Consider the following 19,160-nt stretch of genomic DNA (forward strand, 5'->3'; position numbering starts at 1 on the left):
AGCGCGCGGCCCCGCCGCCATTTCGCTGCCCCGGAAGCGCTCGCGCGTCCCCCCCCCCCCCATCCCGTGCCCGGCGGAACATGGCGGCCGTGTCTGTGCTGCGCGCGCCCGCCGGCGGCTTCAGCTTCGACAACTGCGCTCGGTGAGGCCGGGGGGAGCGGCACGGGACCCGGGGGGAGCGGCACGGGGCCCGGGGGGAGCGGCGAGGGCCGCGGGGCCGGGCCGGGCCGGGCGGCGGCAAGGGCAGCGTTCCGCCCGGCCCCACCGGCCCGCTGTGTTGCAGGAACTCGCTCCTGGAGGCCGAGCTCGCCCAGAAGGGGCTGCGGGTGCCCGCGCCGCGCAAGACCGGCACCACCATCGCCGGCGTCATCTTCAAGGTGAGGCGGGCGGCGGCGAGGCCGCGCCGGGCCCGCGGCGGAGGCTCCGCGCTGCTGAGTCAGCCCCGGTGGGCCCGGCCCGGCCCGGCCCGGCCCCCGAGCTGCCCCGGGAGCGTCCCTGAGGGGGCCGCGGCCTTGGGAATAATTCTCCCTTCCTGCAGGATGGCGTCGTCCTCGGAGCGGACACGAGAGCGACTGAGGGGATGGTTGTTGCTGACAAGAACTGTTCGAAAATACACTTCATTTCCCCTAATATCTAGTAAGTGTTACAGTGTTTTGTTGGGTAGTGAATTGTTTATTGGGTACGTTATTGCATATTGTTGGTATTGGGGCTTTTAGTGGTGTTCTTTACTAAGGGCAAATACTAAGCTCTTTCGAAATTATATTTTATTAGCAAGGCTTGGGAGTTTGTGGCATTCCATTTACACATTTACTCTTTGTGCTAGAACTTAATTCCCTCAATTTTGCAATTTGAAAATTTCAAATCTGTTGCCTGAAGCGTGAAGGTTTCTGCCTCCTTTTCCTCACTTGCTGATCACGTTCCTCAGCTGCTGCGGTGCAGGCACAGCTGCAGACACTGAGATGACAACTCAGCTGATCTCCTCCAACCTGGAGCTGCACTCCCTGTCCACGGGCCGGCTCCCACGAGTGGTCACCGCCAACAGAATGCTCAAGCAGATGCTGTTCAGGTAACTGGGGGGGTTTCTTGTTTATTATCCATGCTGGTATAACCACCAAATAATGCTTAAGGAGTGTCCTGTCTCAGCCTGCTTGACCTGCATAACTTCAGGAAAGATTTCATAATTGCTCTGCTTCATGGGCTTGTTAACTGAGATGGAAGAGAAGTGGAGTCTGTGGTGTTTTACAGAATTATGTACCAATCACACAACAAGAACAGAGGGGAATTCATTTAATACATAATCACACCCATGAAAACTGCTCTGTATCCTTGTGGTGAGAAGGCTGGACCAGTAACAGAGAAATGTGCAAGCTTATAAAACTGGGAGTGATTTGCAATAGAATTGCTGCCTCAGAAAGTCTGCTGGACGCTGAAATAAGCCATATTCTAGTACATTTCTTGCTTGATTGCTGCCAGCTGGTGGAAGCAGCCTGCTCAGTGCAGAGCTGTACCTGCTAGCTGGGGAGCAGTTGCCAGCCCCTGTGTGGTGTTGAACAGCCCCAGCTGAGCCCTGGGCCCCAGACTCACAGACAAACGTTGCTCCCAGGTACCAGGGCTACATCGGGGCCGCGCTGGTGCTGGGGGGAGTGGACGTGACGGGCCCCCACCTGTACAGCATCCACCCCCACGGATCCACCGACAAGCTGCCCTACGTCACCATGGGTGAGTGCTGCTCCCGGGCCCGGGCACGGCAATGCTTCACACTGGTACCTAAAGGGCTTTCAGCTCGAGCCCCTTGTGTGCTGGGAGCTGGGTGGGCATCAGACCACAAAGATAAAGTTGTACCTGCATTTATAAGGCGGGTGCACTGTTGTGTTTCTTCACAAACCTAGGCTGGGATAAAGCTCAGCTGCCAGGAAACTGATATGGGGACCTTTGCTGTGTGTGTTCCACACCTTAAAGCACAAGAATTGTGGGGGTCCCAAAATCTTGGTGAAAGAAAAAAAAAATTCCTCAGAAACTTGATTTACAGATTGTCCCAACTCTTGGTTTGTACAAATTTCACTTGGGGAACTTGTGTATTGTTTGGAAGACTTGGGTTATTTTAAAAGGAACCTTATGTTTGGTAGAGCCATGGAAGTGTAAGGGAAAGTTCAAATAAATGTATCAGAGGACTGATCTGAAAATGAAGTGTCAGATTAGTAAATTAGCCAGTGCCTGGTGCAGCTTTTGAGCTGCTTCTGTGGTGGGAAAATACACATTTATGGATTCTCATTAACATTTTCTGTTTCTGGCTGGCACTTTTGGCGAGAACACCCGCTCAGGAGGCGGCAGAGGTTCCCGTTTCCGCGGTGGTAGCGGCTCCGGGCGGGTTCACGCCCGCCCTTAGCGGGGCCGGGCCGGGCCGGGCCGGGCGCTGCGGCGGCGCGCGGCCGCTGGGTGGCGCCGGCGGGCCGGGCACGGCGGGCCGCCCCGTGACGTCATCGGGGGCGCGGAGGGCCGCGGGGAAGGAGAGCGCTTTTGTCAGCCAACAGGTCTCTGTAGAGGGGGAGAAATGTCACGGCTTTTACATCAAACCCACCAGGGACTCGTATATACCATCAGTGACTGTCCCGCGTGGGTGGGAAATGGATCCCCCCTGAACATGATCGACCCAGCGAGCTCAGAAAAATATCTTGGCACGTGGGTCGATCCCTGGACTGGTTTTGCTGATTCTGGATTACCAGAGAAACTGGCAGATTGGCTCCAACGGATTGGGTCTTCACCCCTGAAGCCTCTTCAGAAGGTCAATACACTCAGGACCTGTACCATCCCTAGACTGATATATCTGGCCGACCATACAGAGGTCAATGTGGGCTTACTGTTACTGTGGCCACGCTGTCACACAAAGCCCTTCTCACCCCTGGTGCACTGACACTTCCTCCAGTGACCAGGATCTGTCTTAGTAAAAAATTAGGAAATTCATATAGGTGAAAGATAGAATCAAGACAGCAGAGGTACTATGACAAGTCAAATTTAAGTTAACAGTTGGAAATGTATTTCAGTCTTACTTAGACTAATCTATTGTTTTTTGAGGTATTTTATCCCAAATGTTCGAAAGAAGGTTTATTAAATCAGGGGAGGTGTGTTTGGCCAATTAACTTCTGGAAATTAAATAGGAAAGGTGGTTGAGAAGTTGAGTTTTATTTTGGTGTGCTGGTCTGTCTGGATGGACAGTGGTGTCCCGCCTTGCAGGAGAGATTTAAAAGGTACACAGTGCTTACTCAGGAGTGAGAACATCAAATTAAACTGTTTATGCTGACAAAGGACAAAATTGGATTTCAGCAAACGATGCAAGATTGTCTGATTGCTTGGCTTGTCTAGGAAAGCTTCTGGCCAAGGCTTATAATGAAATGCATGCATAAAATTAAAGCACTTGAAGTGTGTAGTTGAGCTTTTGGAAGCAGGCGGAGTGCTCAGGAGTCTCTGGTGGCCGGAGCTGCTCCCCTGGTGCCAGTGGTGCTTCATATTCATAAATCAGCTCTTCATTGCAGTGGCAGTGTCGTGCTGCAGAGCAAGAACTCCCACTGCTGGGAGCCAGCCCCCAGCCAGGAGCCAGGCTGAAAAATGATCCCAGTCCAAGGGGCTGCCGAGATCACGGAGTTCTTACCTGGGATGAGCAGCAAATTGAATAACAATGAGTGCCTGTGAATAAATGCCCTGTCAGGGAGCCTTGGCAGTGATGGATGAGGAAGTGCTAAATGTTGCTCTCCAAGCTCTGCACATCCTCTGGTGTGGCAGCAAACAGGTCCTTGGGTGAGGAGGTGGACTGTACCTGGCAATGAGAACTTCGGTGAAGGTTCAGCTGAAAAGATCCCGTGCATCTGCTTTAGAAAAGCTCCTGCAGTTTTAATTCACAGTGAAAATTACTGTGAGCTGCACTTTTTTCTATCAGTAATTATCTTTCACTTAAAATCAATACTGAAGTGGTACAACTGCTCGAGTGAAGATCAGATGGTATTTTTAAAGTCACTTTATTAGATCCACATGCAGAAAATTTAACACCTTGTTTGGGAAAAATCAAGAAATGACCAGTGTTACTCAAAGAAGAGAACAGTAAATTCTCTTATTGTTTCATAACTTACCTCATTCATATTGAAAAACATTTACCTCAGAGTACTTCAGCTTCCATAGTTCTGCAGAATTTGTTTGCAGTCAATATTTTTATGTATGTAGATATTAGATCAATTCTTTCTGAGTATTTGCTTCTGAAGTGTAGCTTACTGGAAATATATGCAAACTAAATTCTTTGGAATAGAGATGGCATTTTTTACTTGATGTTAGTGTAAGCATTCTTAGCAGATAGTGGGTTTTAAAGATCTGAAGGGGGTTCTTCCTGAATGCTATATAATACAAATAAATTATGACTTTGCTAATTATCCTTATGACACATTATCACATGGCTTTCCTGGAGGTTTTAATGGATTTGAGGTTGAACTGCTGCTGAATCTGAGCTGGTAGTGACTCAAATCAGTTACCATGTGTGTGAGGTGGGGAATCCATCCCAAGTTAATGGATGGTGTTCTGCTGTGTTTGGATTTTATCCTTCTCCAGACTTTATGTTTGGGAATTGTGAAGCTTGTTTCTGCATAAAGGCAAAGCATGCTTGTTAAAAATGAATTATTGGTGGGCACTGAGTGCACGGACAAGAGAGCAGCTGTTTCCCCACACACAAACAAGTTCTCCATAGACCCTTAATATCCAAGTTTTCTGTGGTTTTATAGGAGCTGCAATAAGAAAACCATGCTTGCAGTGTTTATTTAAGTTCCCAGTTTTATTGCCCACTCTCCTGTCACAATGCAGCTTTCAGGAGGCAGCTGGAGTGGCTGGAGCATTGTGGGGCTGTTTGGAAGGCCAGTGGGCTGTGACAGGGACAGGGAGGGGGGTGCAGTGGGTGCAGTGGGACAGGGGGGTGGGTGCAGTGGGACAGGGACAGGGAGGGGGGTGCAGTGGGACAGGGACAGGGAGGTGGGTGCAGTGGGTGGGTGGGACAGGGAGGTGGGTGCAGTGGGACAGGGACAGGGAGGTGAGTGCAGTGGGTGGGTGCAGTGGGACAGGGACAGGGACAGGGGGGTGGGTGCAGTGGGACAGGGAGGTGGGTGCAGTGGGACAGGGACAGGGGGGTGGGTGCAGTGGGACAGGGACAGGGAGGTGGGTGCAGTGGGACAGGGGGGTGGGTGCAGTGGGTGGGTGCAGTGGGAAGGGGAAGCTCCCACCACGGCTGTCTGTGGCTGCGTGTCCAGGCCAGTCCAGCAGTGCAGGTGGCCTTTGCTCAGCTCAGTGCTCCAGGGGGTGTCTGCATGCCAGGAGGGGTTCCCCCAGCAGCTCCTGGTGCTCTTGTCAAACATGCCTTGTTCTGAGGGAGACACTCAGATGTGTGCATTGACTGGTGTTTCTGAAAACAAGGGGCTTACATCTGGTGCTAGGAAGAGTAAAGAATTTTCATTGTGCCATTTAAGGTCAGGAAATTCTGTTCCTTCAGAGAATGCTTAGCTGTGCTGGGAGGCTTTTGCTAAGGGAAATTTTAAATGTAAGCTTGTTTAGGATTTGTAAGCACTAGAGAAAAAAATGAAGCGAATCTATTCAGCTTCTCCAGCTTCCTGTTCTGCTAGAGCCTCTTTAGCATCTTGGTTTTCAGATGTAAATGTCTACATGTAGGTTTAATTAAGTTAAGACTTTAAACAACTCTTTGAAAATTTACATTATAGGACTGTCTGGATTTATTTATTTGAGGTTGATAGTACATTTGGCATTTATTTGTGTCTTGGTAACACAGTGAGATAAATAATTAAGTGTAATTCTTTATGTATAAAGGATTTCATGTACTGTAACATAAAATTCCCCCTGTCTTTTTCCTTTTTCTGTTTTTCGTTTTTAAGTTACTGATTTCCTGCCTATAGTTCTTTTGGGAACTTCTTTTTAAAAGGAGCTGGAAGAATCCAGTGTGAGCCATTTATGCAATTGTGTTATTGACAATTTTTTATTTGTCACTAGAAGTTTTAAGAAATTAAGATCACTTTTTCCCAACTAAATTGCTAATGTAGTTATTTTGTTCCGATACTACATTTTATACTTTTTTTTTTTTTGCACTTTTTATATCTTTGTACTCTGATTTTGTCAACCTTTCCCCAAGAATAGGGTTGTTTTCCAGCTTTGAGGCTTCCCACTCAGCTCATGGTCAGCCTTCATTTGGGAATAGCAGGAATGTGGGCTTGGTTTGAGACCATAGCCTAGGTTTTTTTTTCCCCCTCTCATTAGAACTATTCCTATATAATTCCAGAAGAATTATTTTTTTGTGGTTCAGGTTCCTTTATTTGTTTTGGCACATGCTTTATTTTGACCTTGTTTGAAGGGTCAGTAAAATTCCTTTTATTTGTGATTTGTTCTGTGATATCAGCTGTTTGCATCAGCAGTTCAGTTTTGCTATTAGTTGCTTAAAAATCTTCTTTATTCTCAGTTTCAGCATTTAAAAAATGGAGTTGTGTATTGCTCCAAGGTGTAAATGAATAGTCATTGTCTGCAATAGAAGTGCATGCTTAGAGTGTCCTACTGCTTTTAGATGTGATGTATTTGGTACTGTAAAGGTAATGATCCTCAACCACAGCAATATTCTGTAACAGCAATATCTGTCATATTCATCAGGATTACCATGTTCATTGATTTGTGTCTGTAAATCTGCTGTTTCAACCCTTTAAATTTGATCTATAATTGGACCTCCTTAAATGGTTCAGCTAAGGTAGTCTGTATTTTCTCCACAGTGTCACTGTCAGCTTCTCCTTTTTCATTATACATTCAGCAGACTTGATAAAATCAGCAGGACACCTCATTTGAAACTGTTTAATCGCTGCCTTTTGCTTTCACTAAACCATTGAGGTGGTCAAGCGATATACACAAATCATTTTAAATAGGAAATATGGCTTTCTCTGTGACCCAGCTAAACAGATAGCACTATGCAAAACAAGTTAAAAAGTAATAAATGCCAAAAAATCTTCTAATTGGAGTAAAAAATTGCAGGTAACTTTATTCACTCCCCAAAAGTAGTGCTCTCTGAAATATGGGTAGGGCCACCGACAGACAAGAAAATCTTCCTGAAGGCTCACTCTTTCTGAACAAAGCAAGTTTACAGTTTCAAATAGTACCATCCTGGTTTTTGTGTATAACTGTGACAAAACCCACATTTATAACCCTGCAGTCACAGTGCTTTGGGCAGAGATGGCTCCTGTTCCATCACTGCACTTGTACTTCATCCTTTCTGGAGAGGAACGTAACTCGTGGCTTTGTCTCTGGCACTTTGTTCAGCTGTTATTGCCCATTATTGTAAAAATAATGGCACAGAGCAGGAGCACAATTAACTGTTTAACTACAGGGGAAATCTGCTGGTGGCAGCAGCTCCCTGCCCTGTTCCCCCTGCTGGGCTGCTCATCCCCAGGCTTGGAGTCATCTCCTCTCTCCAGCACCTCTGTAAGAGGGGCAGGCACGGACGTGGGGCGGGAGGGATGGAGGAGTAGGGACTGCAAACTGTGGCATTCCCCTAACTCTCTGATTCTTACCCCGTTTTTGTACCCTGTGTTCAAGATGGTAAGAAGGAAAGGCTGTCAGGATGGGCCTGTGCTGAGTCTGTGCCCAGAGCTGTGCTCCCAGGATTAAATTGGGCTCTGACTTAGTGTAGACACTGTGCAGTGCAGAGGAAGCTATGGTGGGCTTGGCTTGGTTTGTGCTGATGAGATGTACTGTATTTTTCTCTAAAAAATTGCCATACCCAAATGCACTGGCTGAAGGGGTGTCCTGTTGTCACCACAGGTTCTGGATCGCTCGCGGCCATGGCAGTGTTTGAAGATAAATACAAGCCAGACATGGAGGTAAGTCCTGGGCTTTTAAACCTCAGTCTTTCTTCTCTCAGCAATCCTCGTCATCTTAAGAATTTAGGAGGTGTGGAACTTTAAAAAAGGTAAATATGCTCTAGTTTTGCTGTACTTAAAATGTACTAATGTCAGCTTTCTGCAAAGCTGTAAAAATTGATGGGTAAAATAAATTTGCAAGAAGTTGTATTTATGTGTGGGAAACTGTGTGATTTGAATGTAGGTGAAGGCTTTAAAAAGATACAGCTTTCTTGTTATAGTTTACTTCAGCAATTTACCAGCCTCTGCACAGTCAATGTTTTTGTTTTTCTGTCCCTCTGTCCTTCTCTCTCAGTCTCGAACAGAGAATGCAACTAAAAGTCTTCATATGCTCCTCATTTTTGTAATGCAGCTGCTGTGGGTCCTTTCCTCCCCTGAAGTGCACTGTGGTTTCAGGTGATAGTCCTCTAAATCCACAGTTCTTCTCTACAAAGCTGGTAAATGAAGTTTAAAATGTGAGATGATCTCTTGTACCTTGGTACATCTCCTGACAAATCACAGTCTGCAATTCCAGCAGATTTTTGAAAAAGCAGTCAGCTGCCCCGCCTTGTTTTGAGAAGTTTGCCATTACTTAATTGCTTCAGCATTAGTAAAAAGCAGTTTAGTTATCCCTGGCCCTCTCCTGTCAGTAGCTAAGCAAGAGTTGGAGGTGTGCAAAGTTAGGGGCACACAGTGGGACCGGGATCGCTGTGATTTGGGCAGCATCTGAAGATGCTGGACTTCTGGCCTCAAGTATATTTACAATTGTTATCAGAAATACTGGAATATGTTTAATGGGCTCCCAAGTGTCTCTGGGAAGGATCCTCACGCCAGATGGCTGATAGAGAGAGAGGGGGAGAGGAAGACTCTGTTTTTCCCTCTCCCCTCGTGCTGCTGTAAGAATGAGAGTCTCCTTTTCCAGCCTCCTGTGTGACTGTGCACTTGGCATGTGTGCCATCCATGAAAACATGGACTGCAAATCCCTGGAAGCAGCAGCTCCAGCACAATAGTCCTCTCTCCAAGATACAAATGGCAAAGAGCTGTGCTGTGGGACTAAAGTTTTCATTTATTCCCAGCTAGCTTTCAAGCTTAGATTTTAAGTCATTTCTTGTGTAAGAGCAACCGAAAAAGGCACCAAAAACTGGTAAATCTCTAAATTTTCCTATTTAGAAAGGTCATCCTCATTAAACTGTCTTCACACACAACCATAAGTGGCAGCAGATAGTCACTTATAACAAGCATGTAGAAATGCAGCCTACCAATTTGTTGAAATAGATATTTAGATCTTTGGGACTTGCATGCACCTTAACCCTTCCAGGTTTTCCTGGATAATCTGTTATCTAATAACAGTTCAGGAATTGTGTTAACCAAACCAGCAAAGTTTCATGTGATAAAGTTCAACGGTACTCTTAAACACTTCCTCATATTCTGTTATGGCTGGGAGTTTGTATTTACATTCTAAGTCAGATGTGGGATTTTTTTTCTCCAATAAATAAATAAAATAACAAATATTTCTATTGAAATTAATCCAAATTAAATCTGAAACATGCTATGTATATTTTACATAAAGCTGGCTACGAAATGGCAATGAAGATAAAATTGCTGGAGATTCAGTTAATAAAATTGGTAGAAAATTATTATTTTTCTGTCAAGATCAATGCTTCTTTCTTTTGCACTAATTGTCAGAATAGCTTGCTAGGGCTACTGGAGGGTAGTGGTGTGCTTCAAGACCATCACATCACAGAAAGATGATTCAAAGGCAAACTGTCCTGCACCCTCTGGTATCAACTTGCAAATTAGCATCTGGAATGTAATTAAACAAGCTTAATGAAAGTAGCAGCTGAATGCTACTGGAAAAGACAATCAGCTTTTTTGCCTCTGATATATATTCTGTACTATTGAAGCTGATCACCAAACGCATCGTGTGAGCACAGTTAAAAAAAAATTAGCATTTATTTGAAGAATAGGAACTGTTTTTCATTCTGTTATGCTTTTGGCATGCACTGGTGTCCCAGGAGAGCCATGCCACAGCAGATAGTGCACAATATTTATAAATCCATGACAGGCAATAATAGCAACTTGAAAAATTCTTTTGCTAGAATTTCAAGTTGAGAGCTGCCAAAAGCTGAGAGGATCAAATCTGCAGTGGCAGCTGCTGTGCCCTACAGTTAGAATCGTAGACTTTGAAGATGCTCAACTAAAAAAAAATAAAAAAATAATAAAATAAAAAAAGACTGCAGGCTTAGCCAATTTTTGCAGGTTTCTAGAGCCCTGGCTCTCTGCCTTTTGAAGATGAGTTGCTGAAGCTTCTCCCAGTGCCTGAGGCATGCTAACACCAGCAGGATGTGTTTTTTTCCATAGACTTAGTGTGTCTTCAGATTTAAGTAGCACATGCTTTATCAGTGCCAGCTGTGATGGTCCTTTCCCTGGCTGCAGTGCTGGAGAGGATCTTTACCCACTGTCCTTCAGGGGAGCTCTGGAGATGGATGGTGACGTCCCCGAGTGCCACTTGTGCAGCCTGATTTATGGAGGCAGGGTTTGTGGGGAAGGAGTGCTGGCCTCTAGAGGAACCATTATAGATCGCTGAGGATGGGAACACTTTCAGCCCTGAAGGCCTCTAGATGCTTCAAAAATGTAATGCCAAGCACCTAACTGCTGTGGAACAATATTAATCTGTCATGTGGGCAGCTATAGATCTGCTTTAAAAAACGTAAGTGGAAGAGCAGCACATCTAATGGAGTGGTTTGAGCTTAGATCTTTCATTGGAGCCAGTTTTTCTTGCAATAGAGTCGCCACTGGTTTTAAACCTTGCAGTCATTTTGTAAATGCATTTGTGCCTTCTGGTGCTAAACAATAGCAAAGAAATACTTTGAGTCAGTGGATATGGAAAGCATTGTGAGCTGGGAAGAAAAATGTCTACAGTATTATATGCTGGAATTCTGCATTTATCTATCCTGTGGTGGTTGAATTCCTCAGGAGATGGGGAGGGGGGTACATTTTCTTCTGATACTTGATTTCTGGTGTTTGAAAAGTAGAAGCATTTTGTCTGTAGAATTACTTGATGCTCAGTGGAGCTATGTTGTAGACTTCTTGTTTAAGCAAGGAAAGGCTGCTTGTAACTTCATTTCTTTTCTGTATTTCCTCAAAACAGCCAGGTTTAATAAAAAGAGAGTCCAAAAGGAAGAGAATCAGAAGCGGCAGAAAACAGAAGTTTTTTAAAGAAAAGAAAGTAAATCTTGGAGTAGCAAGTTAGGAGCAGAACAGGTTGGAAGACAGGAGATAAGATACAGTCTGGCATATACTTAATAATTATTTCTGGGATAGATCACCACAAAGGTGTGAGATTATACTTACAGTCATATATTGTACCATTTCTTAAGTGTGGCAAGAAATCAAGCGATACTGAATAAAAACAAAAATACCCTGGAGGGTAAGAAAGATGAGTAAGAGAGGACTGCTCTGAGTGTGTTCCACATGGAGCACAGACCTCGCGGTGCTGCAGCAGCTGTGCTGTCCCAAAACCTGCAGCTTGCTGTCCCCTGGTGTGCTTCAGTGACACCCCCCCCCCCTTCAGTGGGGGCTTTGGCTCACCTGTTTGGGTGGGACCTGCGTGGGCTGGGAGCCATCTGGTGAGCAGTTTGGCGGGCACGTTTGGGAGGAGAGGTTTTTGAGGCACTTCTGAGTAGCCCCTAATCCATAAGTGAAGTAGCTGAGGAACGGAGAGCTTTCCTCAGGATGCTGCATGTGCTCTGGGATCTTTGCAGTATCGAAATGCAAAGTAGCCTGAATGCAGCTTTTACTGTACACCTCTAATTTCAGTAAAAAAATGCATCAGGCACCCTACAAAATACAGAAACATGTAACTTTCTTCCATTTTTAAGCAACTGACACATAGATCCTTCAAACGTTCCTGTGCTCACATTTCCTACTGTCCCTCAATATGGTAGAATTATTTTTGTTTATTAACTACTGACAACAATGCTGAGCTATTTTTGGAATCTGTCAAAAGTCTCTAATCTCCAGCCATAGTTGTCTCCCCGGCCCTGCTGCCGTGTGTGTGACAGGGTGGGAGCAGTGACAGGCTGCAGATGAGCCCGGTTCATTAGCCATGGTGATCAGCTCTGGGCTCAGGTGTGGCAGCCGCGCCGATCCCGCAGCTGCCAGCGCCGCTTTAATGACTCTGCAGGACGGTCACCACTTGCTGGGAGGTTTGTGGGCTCCTCTCTGGCAGCAGACAATGGAGATCAAGCCAGACTATGGGAGTTAGGCTGGAGAGCCTGCCTGAGATACTTGAACCCCTGTTGGTGTCAAACACGGAATTAAGTAAATGGGGGGGGAGATGAGACAAATCTGACTTGGTGAGCAAAAATCAGGACTTTGTGTTTCTGTGCCTGTGTATTTCATTATCCAGTGACAGCAACTGAGGCTGTTAGTGGCATATCTTCACTCCTTGCTGCCAGAGCTTGTGGCACTGCAGTTTTCAGCTTTCCTGACATAGCTGTGTTCGTGTCTCCTGGAGACAGGGATTTCCATGGGTAAATATCAGGTCTTAGTGCATACAGTCAGCCAGAAAATAAAGGCTTATCATACCTGTTTCTTATTCTTGGGTTAGATCACAATTATCCTGTGGCAGCCTGGTTTCTGCCTGACACGTTGGACAGTTTGTACTGTTTTCATCATCTTTCACAGAACTGTGCCGTGGATCGATTTCCTTTGTAGAACTAGTGTTAAACAGGAAATCTGGGCTGATTTGGAATATGCCAGCTAGGTGTGCTCTGGCATGGCTGGGATTGCAGGAGGGGTGCTTTGTGGGGTGCTTTCTGAAGGAAAGAAAGCCTGGTTGTGTGCTGAAATCAGCGGGACGCAGCCAGCAGCGCCAGTCTGAGATCCCTGAGATACCCAGCAGTGCTGCCTTCCAGTTTGCTGATTGCAGACTGTATCAAGGGAAATAAATGTTACCTTTGTGTAAATTGGGCCTTGCTGCATGTCAAAGAGCAACAATTTCTTCACCTTTCTGAAAGTAACACTTAAACTTTGTCCGTAATAATGTAGACAAGCTGGCCAGAAGCAGGGCTCTGTGTTAAGAGATCATTTCACTGCACAGGGTAGGGGGAGGACAGGTAATTATTTTTGATGCATTTCTCAGGAGCAGGTGTTCCAGTTTAAATTGTTCCAGTTTGTATATCTCCCATAACTGCAGAACACAGGCAAAATGTACTGGAAGATATTTCACATGGCACTCAGCCCGAGCGCTGCTCCCGCGGCGAGGGCCGGCGGGGCTCAGGGCAATTGCTGTGAGGGAGTGGGGAGGAGGAGGAGGAGGAGGGAGCCAGCCTGGCCTTTATGGAGCATTTTGGTGTATTAGGAAGGATATATTACCAGAGGGCCCAAGGCTTCTTTTCCAAATAAAACATTGACCTTCATTCCCTTCCATCCTTTTGTCAGAGGTAAAGCAATGGTCAGATGGGCAGAGTTTGCTTTATTTGAAGTCAGACATGTTATTGCTTGATATAAATTTTTTTATATGCAGTACCATAAAGTAACTTTAACTGTAGTCTTTTGCAGGGTTTGCATATCTGGGTGGCTGAGGGTCGGTGTGTTACTGCAGAGCAGCACAGAGGGGCCAGAGGAGGAGCTGCAGCCTGGCAGGATTTACAGCTCTGGTGCTGTTAAGCCAGTTCCCATTTTGAGAATCAGTTCCCTAAAAACCCATGAACTTTACTAAGTGATGGATTGAATGAGTTTTTGTAATCATTCTTAGTTCAGAGAATGGGAATAGTGTTGAAAGAAATCCCATAGTTGTGAGAAGAGCTTGTAATTTAATTCTGTGCCATCGGAAATATGGATTGTACTAATCCCCGTGTAGGGAATGACATACAGCAACTAATGTTATTGAAGAGTAGTTCCGAATCATAGCAGTTTCTTGTCTTGGCAGGTAATTTGGCATAAATTGTTAATGTAAATCCAGGTTAGTGGGGAAGACATTATTTTACTAAAAAAGATAAACTGCTGATTAATTCAGTATAGAACTCAATTACAAATTGAAAGTGTCTCTGCGGGACGCCAGTACCCTAAAGACAGCAGATGTTGAATTGATACTCCAGCATATTTCACCCTGGTATGAAATATTAACGTGGTTTATTATACTGGTGCTGGATGATATCAGAGAGGGGGTGGGGATGAGCCTGAGCTCACAGGCAGCTTCCTCAGAACAGGAGAAAACTGTTATCTCGAATAATTACTGGGGACTACTGAGCAGTTTATTTGAAAGTTCTTAGCAGAAGATGGTTAGAAAAATAAACATTCACTGACAGTGAATCCAAACATAAAACACATAGGTCTAATTTTAAAAAGTTTTAAAAAGAGACAAGTTGTGTAATTCCTTATTCTAAGGCAGCACTGGAAATGCTCTTTTTGAGAGGAGACTTGTTAAACCTGAGTGCTTTAAAGGACACATGGCAGCCTCTTTCCTGACAGCCAGATAAAATCTATTCTTGGAGGCTGTTGGAGCCTTCCAGCCTCCCCTTACAAGAAATAGAAAGTCCTTTGCTTCTCAGATTTGTTCTCTTTGGACTTAGAGCAGACTTCAGCATCTCTTCCAGGGGCAGACTGATCTCCACCCCAGCCCCTCACTCCCCATACACTGCTGATTCTCTTCCAGACTCTAATTGTGTTCCTGTAGGTGGTTATGTCCTTCAAGAGGTATTGCTTTCTACCCCCAAATTCCCAACACTCCTTTATCGATTTAGTTTTTGTTGCCATTGTCCTTCCTGAAGCTTCTGGTTTTTTTCTTCCCTTCCCACACAAGTCTTGGGGATTCTCGTTTTAAGTAGTATCAACTTTTTATATGATATTATTTGGAAAAAAACTCATTTTAAAAGACAATTATGGTAAGTATTTGCATTTGTTTATTTTTACAAAAATACTTGTTTATGTTGATATTGTACTTATTGTGCATTGCATTTCAAATCCTTTTAAGAATTGCTTTGGAGAACTGCACAATGTATTGCATCTCTAACAGCATCCTGGTGACCTGCAGAAGGGATTAATTTTATTTTGGTAAGAGAAAAAAAAAATCAGGAATTTCTAAAGTTTTAAAGTCTGGAAAAGACATCTCCTTTTTAACTTGCTTGTGAAGTTAAAAAATGTGAGGAAATAGTGTTCACAAAGCCATTCCAGCTGCTCCCTTTGCTGCTGGAGCATAATGATAAACTTGTTTACAGGTTATTAGTGGAGACAGTATTAATACAATGTAGAAGTAGCCTCATCTCCTGTAGGAAAGTCTCTGTTTTCCTTCAGTAGCACCTGAAATTTGGAAATTGCTTAAGTTAGAAGAGAAAGTTGATCCAAGTCATATACAAGAATAATGTGTAAAAGTTGCTCCTTGGTGCTGTTTGGGACTCGTGGCACAGCAGCTGTGAGAGGCAATCCATCAGCTCTGAGTGTCTGCAAACTGCAACTCTCCAGATAACAGGTTTAAAGTAAAGATTTAATACAGGCTCTATCTACTATGATGTTGCAGTGACAGTTTAAAACTCATTCTCTAAATCTCAGCAGACTTTATAGCCAGCAGTGGGCCCATATAAAGCTTAATGGCATTACAACACATAAATCATCTTTTAAAGATGCTACCAGTAGCGCCAATATTAAATGCAGACAATTGTCTGCGTTATAAATAATTTATCAAACAGCGTTTCAGATGAGCCTTCCATGCCGAGTTATTTATTTTAGCCTTTGCTGCCCTGTTCCTCAGGCAGCCTCTGGCAGTGCCTGCAATGCTGTGGTCAGTGTAATGAAGCTCAGTCCCAGGGCTCAGCCGTGCTGACCATTAGAGCGGCTCTGCCGCGCCTCCGCCAAGCGCTGCCGTTGGTCGCGCGCGGGTAAATGGAGCTGCACATTGCAGCCAGGGGACACATCGTGGGCTCCAGGATGGGGACAGACAGATCACCCCATAAAGTGCTGCTTGTCAGCGCTGCCTCGCCACGCACTTCATCACTCGCCTGTAATCTCATTTAAGGAGCCCCGGGGGCCCCAGAGGAGGATATTCCCAGTTAGCTTGGTCTTTGCAGCCATAAAGCAGGAAGTGCTCCTTTTATATACTCTGAACTTTTAGGGTTTTTTAAGATTAATTATTATAGTGACTCATTGAGGGCCCTGTACTTGAGACTGTGTCAGCACTTTCCTGCTAACCCCTTATTTTGTGACTGTAAGTAGCAGTCCTTGCTGAGCTCCATGCAGGATCTCTGTAAGGAACACTTGGGGTTTTTCTTGTGGCTATTCTGTTCGGCTTTCCAGATTGTCAGAAGAGCAGGAAGCAGCACGGAGGCAGGGTTTTCTAATGACAGTTATTCCATGGTCACAGACTGAGCTGCACTGTGTCAGTGAAGGAGCTGGGCTCTCTGTGCAGTGGCTGCCTCAGCGCAGTTACAGCTCAGCTCTTCCAACTGCACTTTATTGGTATTTTTTGAACTATTTTGATAACAGTAGGGTGATAGAGTACAATTTTAAAGCAAGTCAGATTTAAATTAGAGGAGTCTGTGAGGTTTGCAGTGTTGACTTAAAAGGAATAGAATGGAACAAATTCCACCTATCTGCAGTAGTTTTCCTAAGCTGCTTTTCTTACACCTAACCTTCATATAGCTTAAAATTACTCTGCTTTTGCTACCACTTAGTTCTTAGACCTACACATACTTCTTCGGTTTATTTAATTTCACTATAGTACTAAAATAACCTTTGTCTGCAACAAATTATTGACAGTCTTATGTCAGTTAAGTGAAGAATTACTTGCTTATCAGGATTTTATTGCCCAAAACACTGAAGGAAAGGTACAGGAATTATTTTTGCAGCATGGCTGTATTGTTCTAGTCAGCTTGGTAGGAAGAGTAATTCAATTTCTTTTTTATAAAGAGTAATAGTTGTGAAGCTGGGAGTGAAGTAAGAATTGCTGCTGTTCCTGTCGTTCAGCAGAGGCTGTGCCCTGCTGCAGTGGCTGCTGGCACAGGAATGCTGTCATTGCCACTGTCCAGAGGGGCAGCAGGGAGTGCAGGGCAGGCCCAGGGCAGGCAGGTGGCAGCTGAGCTAATTTTGGGCTCCTTGAGCTGCGCTCGGGGCAGGAGCAGCTGCAGTCAGGGCTGCAGCTCCTGGCACTGCTGCTGTCACGTGGCAGGGGCCTGGCACACGCAGGCTGTGAAAATGAGGCACACTGGAAAAAGCTGCATTTATCAAATGCAGCATTGACCCCATCTCTTGTTCCTGGTGTCTGGTGGCAGAAGATTATTCCAAGGTGTGAAATAGCAGCAAAGCAGTGAGAGGGAGCCTGGGAGCCTCAGCATTCCAGCAGGGTCTGCTGGGTGAGCTGAGCAGCCACTGCTGCACAACCTGGGGACAAAACGAGTCCACACCTCTGTGTCCATGGATGTGTGCCAGCCTTACTATTCCTGTTCTGAACAGGCAGCTCTAGTTTTCAAGTCAGTAACGCACCTTTGGGAGAAAGTGGGGCGTCTGCATTCTGGGGTTTGTACTTTCTAGGCTGCCAAAAAGATTTGTGTATGTATATGATGTATGCATATGTCCATATATATATTGATATGGACTCAACTGGTTTCCTTGCATTCTGACCCTTTGGCCAGGTCACAGGGGCACAGGCTCAGTGGAGCTGAGGGTACAGGGCTGGACTGAGGGGCTCTGGCAGTGAAAATGTGTCTTTGACACAATTTAAAATGATACATCAGGAAAGTTGGTTTGTGGCATTTCTTCCTGCTCCCCAGACTGGCTTACAGCAGGAGCTGAGGCCATGTCAGATGGTTCCTGCTGGCCCTGAGCTGAGCGTGGCTACTTTGTCCATCAGCTCATTTGGAATAGCTCCAGCCCTGCCCGGGAGCTGCAGAGGGAGCCAGTGCTGCTGGAGAGGCTGCCAGTCCCATCACTGCTCCTGAGGCCTCCGGAGCAGCACCAGTCGTGTGGTACTGGTGGGGGAATGTGACCTCACAGGTCTCGTGTAATATTCTCATGGATATTTTGATGGCTTTGAAATGTTTCTGTGTAAAAGATACTCCTGACTGCTGTTGTGTAATACTGGCACTGTTGCACTCGGGTTCCTCCAACTAGTAACTGTGTCTTAGTTAATCCATTACTGTAGCTAAAGTTCCTCTTCTGTTTCATTCAGTGGTACAAACGTAACCAAGCTCAGCATTTTGACTGCAGTACTGGTGATTGGAGGCTTTGGTGGATCATTTATAGTCCCAAGCTCGGCCTCCACAGGCACAGGGATGCACAGTCCTGGGAAAAGCCTCACTGGGGCAGTGACAGCTTTTCACCCTTCCCAGGAGGAGCAGGCCAAGCAGCTCGTGCGAGACGCCATCGCGGCCGGCATCTACAACGACCTGGGCTCGGGCAGCAACATCGACATCTGTGTCATCAGCAAGAGCAAGCTGGACTTCCTGCGGCCCTACGACGTGGCCAACAGGAAGGGGGACAGGTCAGTGAGCCTGAAGCTCCTGAAACTCTGTCAGTTAGTGCAGTCAGTATGGATTTTGCAGTAAGCACAGCTTCTTTACTTTGGACTTTTACAGGCAGTGTCTAAAGCTGATCAGTTCTAAAATTTTAAATGCAAGTTTTCCTCTGTACCATCTTCACTCATTTTGCCCCATTTCTTTACTAGGTTTGGTAGGTACAAGTGTGAAAAAGGAACAACTGCTGTTCTCACAGAGAATGTGGCACACCTGGAGCTCGAGGTGGTGGATGAGACCGTGCAAACCATGGACACATCCTGAGCCTGGTGGGTGCTCAGAGAGCAGCTGGTGCAGAATAAAGAGGCTCTGCCCAATCTCTGTGTGTGTCTGTACCTGGTGCTGTTGCTGCTGCTTCTCCCTTCCTCTAGAGCAGGTGAGGCGTGAGCAGGCCTGAAGGGCTCTGGGACTGACCCCAAGGGGAATGAGCAGGTGAGAGCTGTGCTCCCCCCCAGGCACCGCCTGGCACTGGGGGCAGAAAGGGAGCTACTTTGTTACCTCACTCCAGGAACAAAACAGCAGGAGTAAAAGTGCTCTGCAGAATCTAATTTGGTAAGTTTTGATTTAATAGAACGTTAAGAAAACAGTGAGCATTGGTGGTTCTGCATTGCTGCCCTTGCCCCTCCAACTGCTCTCCTGCTACCTCACAGCAGGGTATCACTGCTCACCAGGGGATGTGGCTGTTCCTGCTTCCCTGTTTGCTGTAGATACAGGGCAGATCCAGCATCGTTTCAACTCT

General features: G+C 45.7%; 1 protein-coding gene across 2 annotated transcripts; it reads left to right on the top strand.

The window, feature by feature from the left end:
- PSMB7 (proteasome 20S subunit beta 7) lies at nt 1-18,738 on the top strand. Of its 2 annotated transcripts, none has more exons than XM_059865149.1 (8): nt 1-142; nt 284-377; nt 539-636; nt 926-1,066; nt 1,604-1,719; nt 7,837-7,895; nt 18,239-18,390; nt 18,574-18,738. In XM_059865149.1, the coding sequence occupies exons 1-8, from the start codon at nt 81-83 to the stop codon at nt 18,683-18,685; spliced, it is 834 nt and encodes a 277-aa protein (XP_059721132.1). In that variant the 5' UTR covers nt 1-80; the 3' UTR covers nt 18,686-18,738. The 2 variants fall into 2 exon arrangements, with proteins under 2 accessions (XP_059721132.1, XP_059721133.1); XM_059865150.1 differs by lacking the exons at nt 18,239-18,390; nt 18,574-18,738 and adding exons at nt 8,230-8,330; nt 8,836-9,550.
- The last annotated feature ends 422 nt before the right edge of the window (nt 18,739-19,160 follow it).

The sequence above is a fragment of the Haemorhous mexicanus genome, chromosome 21, assembly GCF_027477595.1.
Source record: "Haemorhous mexicanus isolate bHaeMex1 chromosome 21, bHaeMex1.pri, whole genome shotgun sequence".
Lineage (NCBI taxonomy): Eukaryota > Metazoa > Chordata > Aves > Passeriformes > Fringillidae > Haemorhous > Haemorhous mexicanus.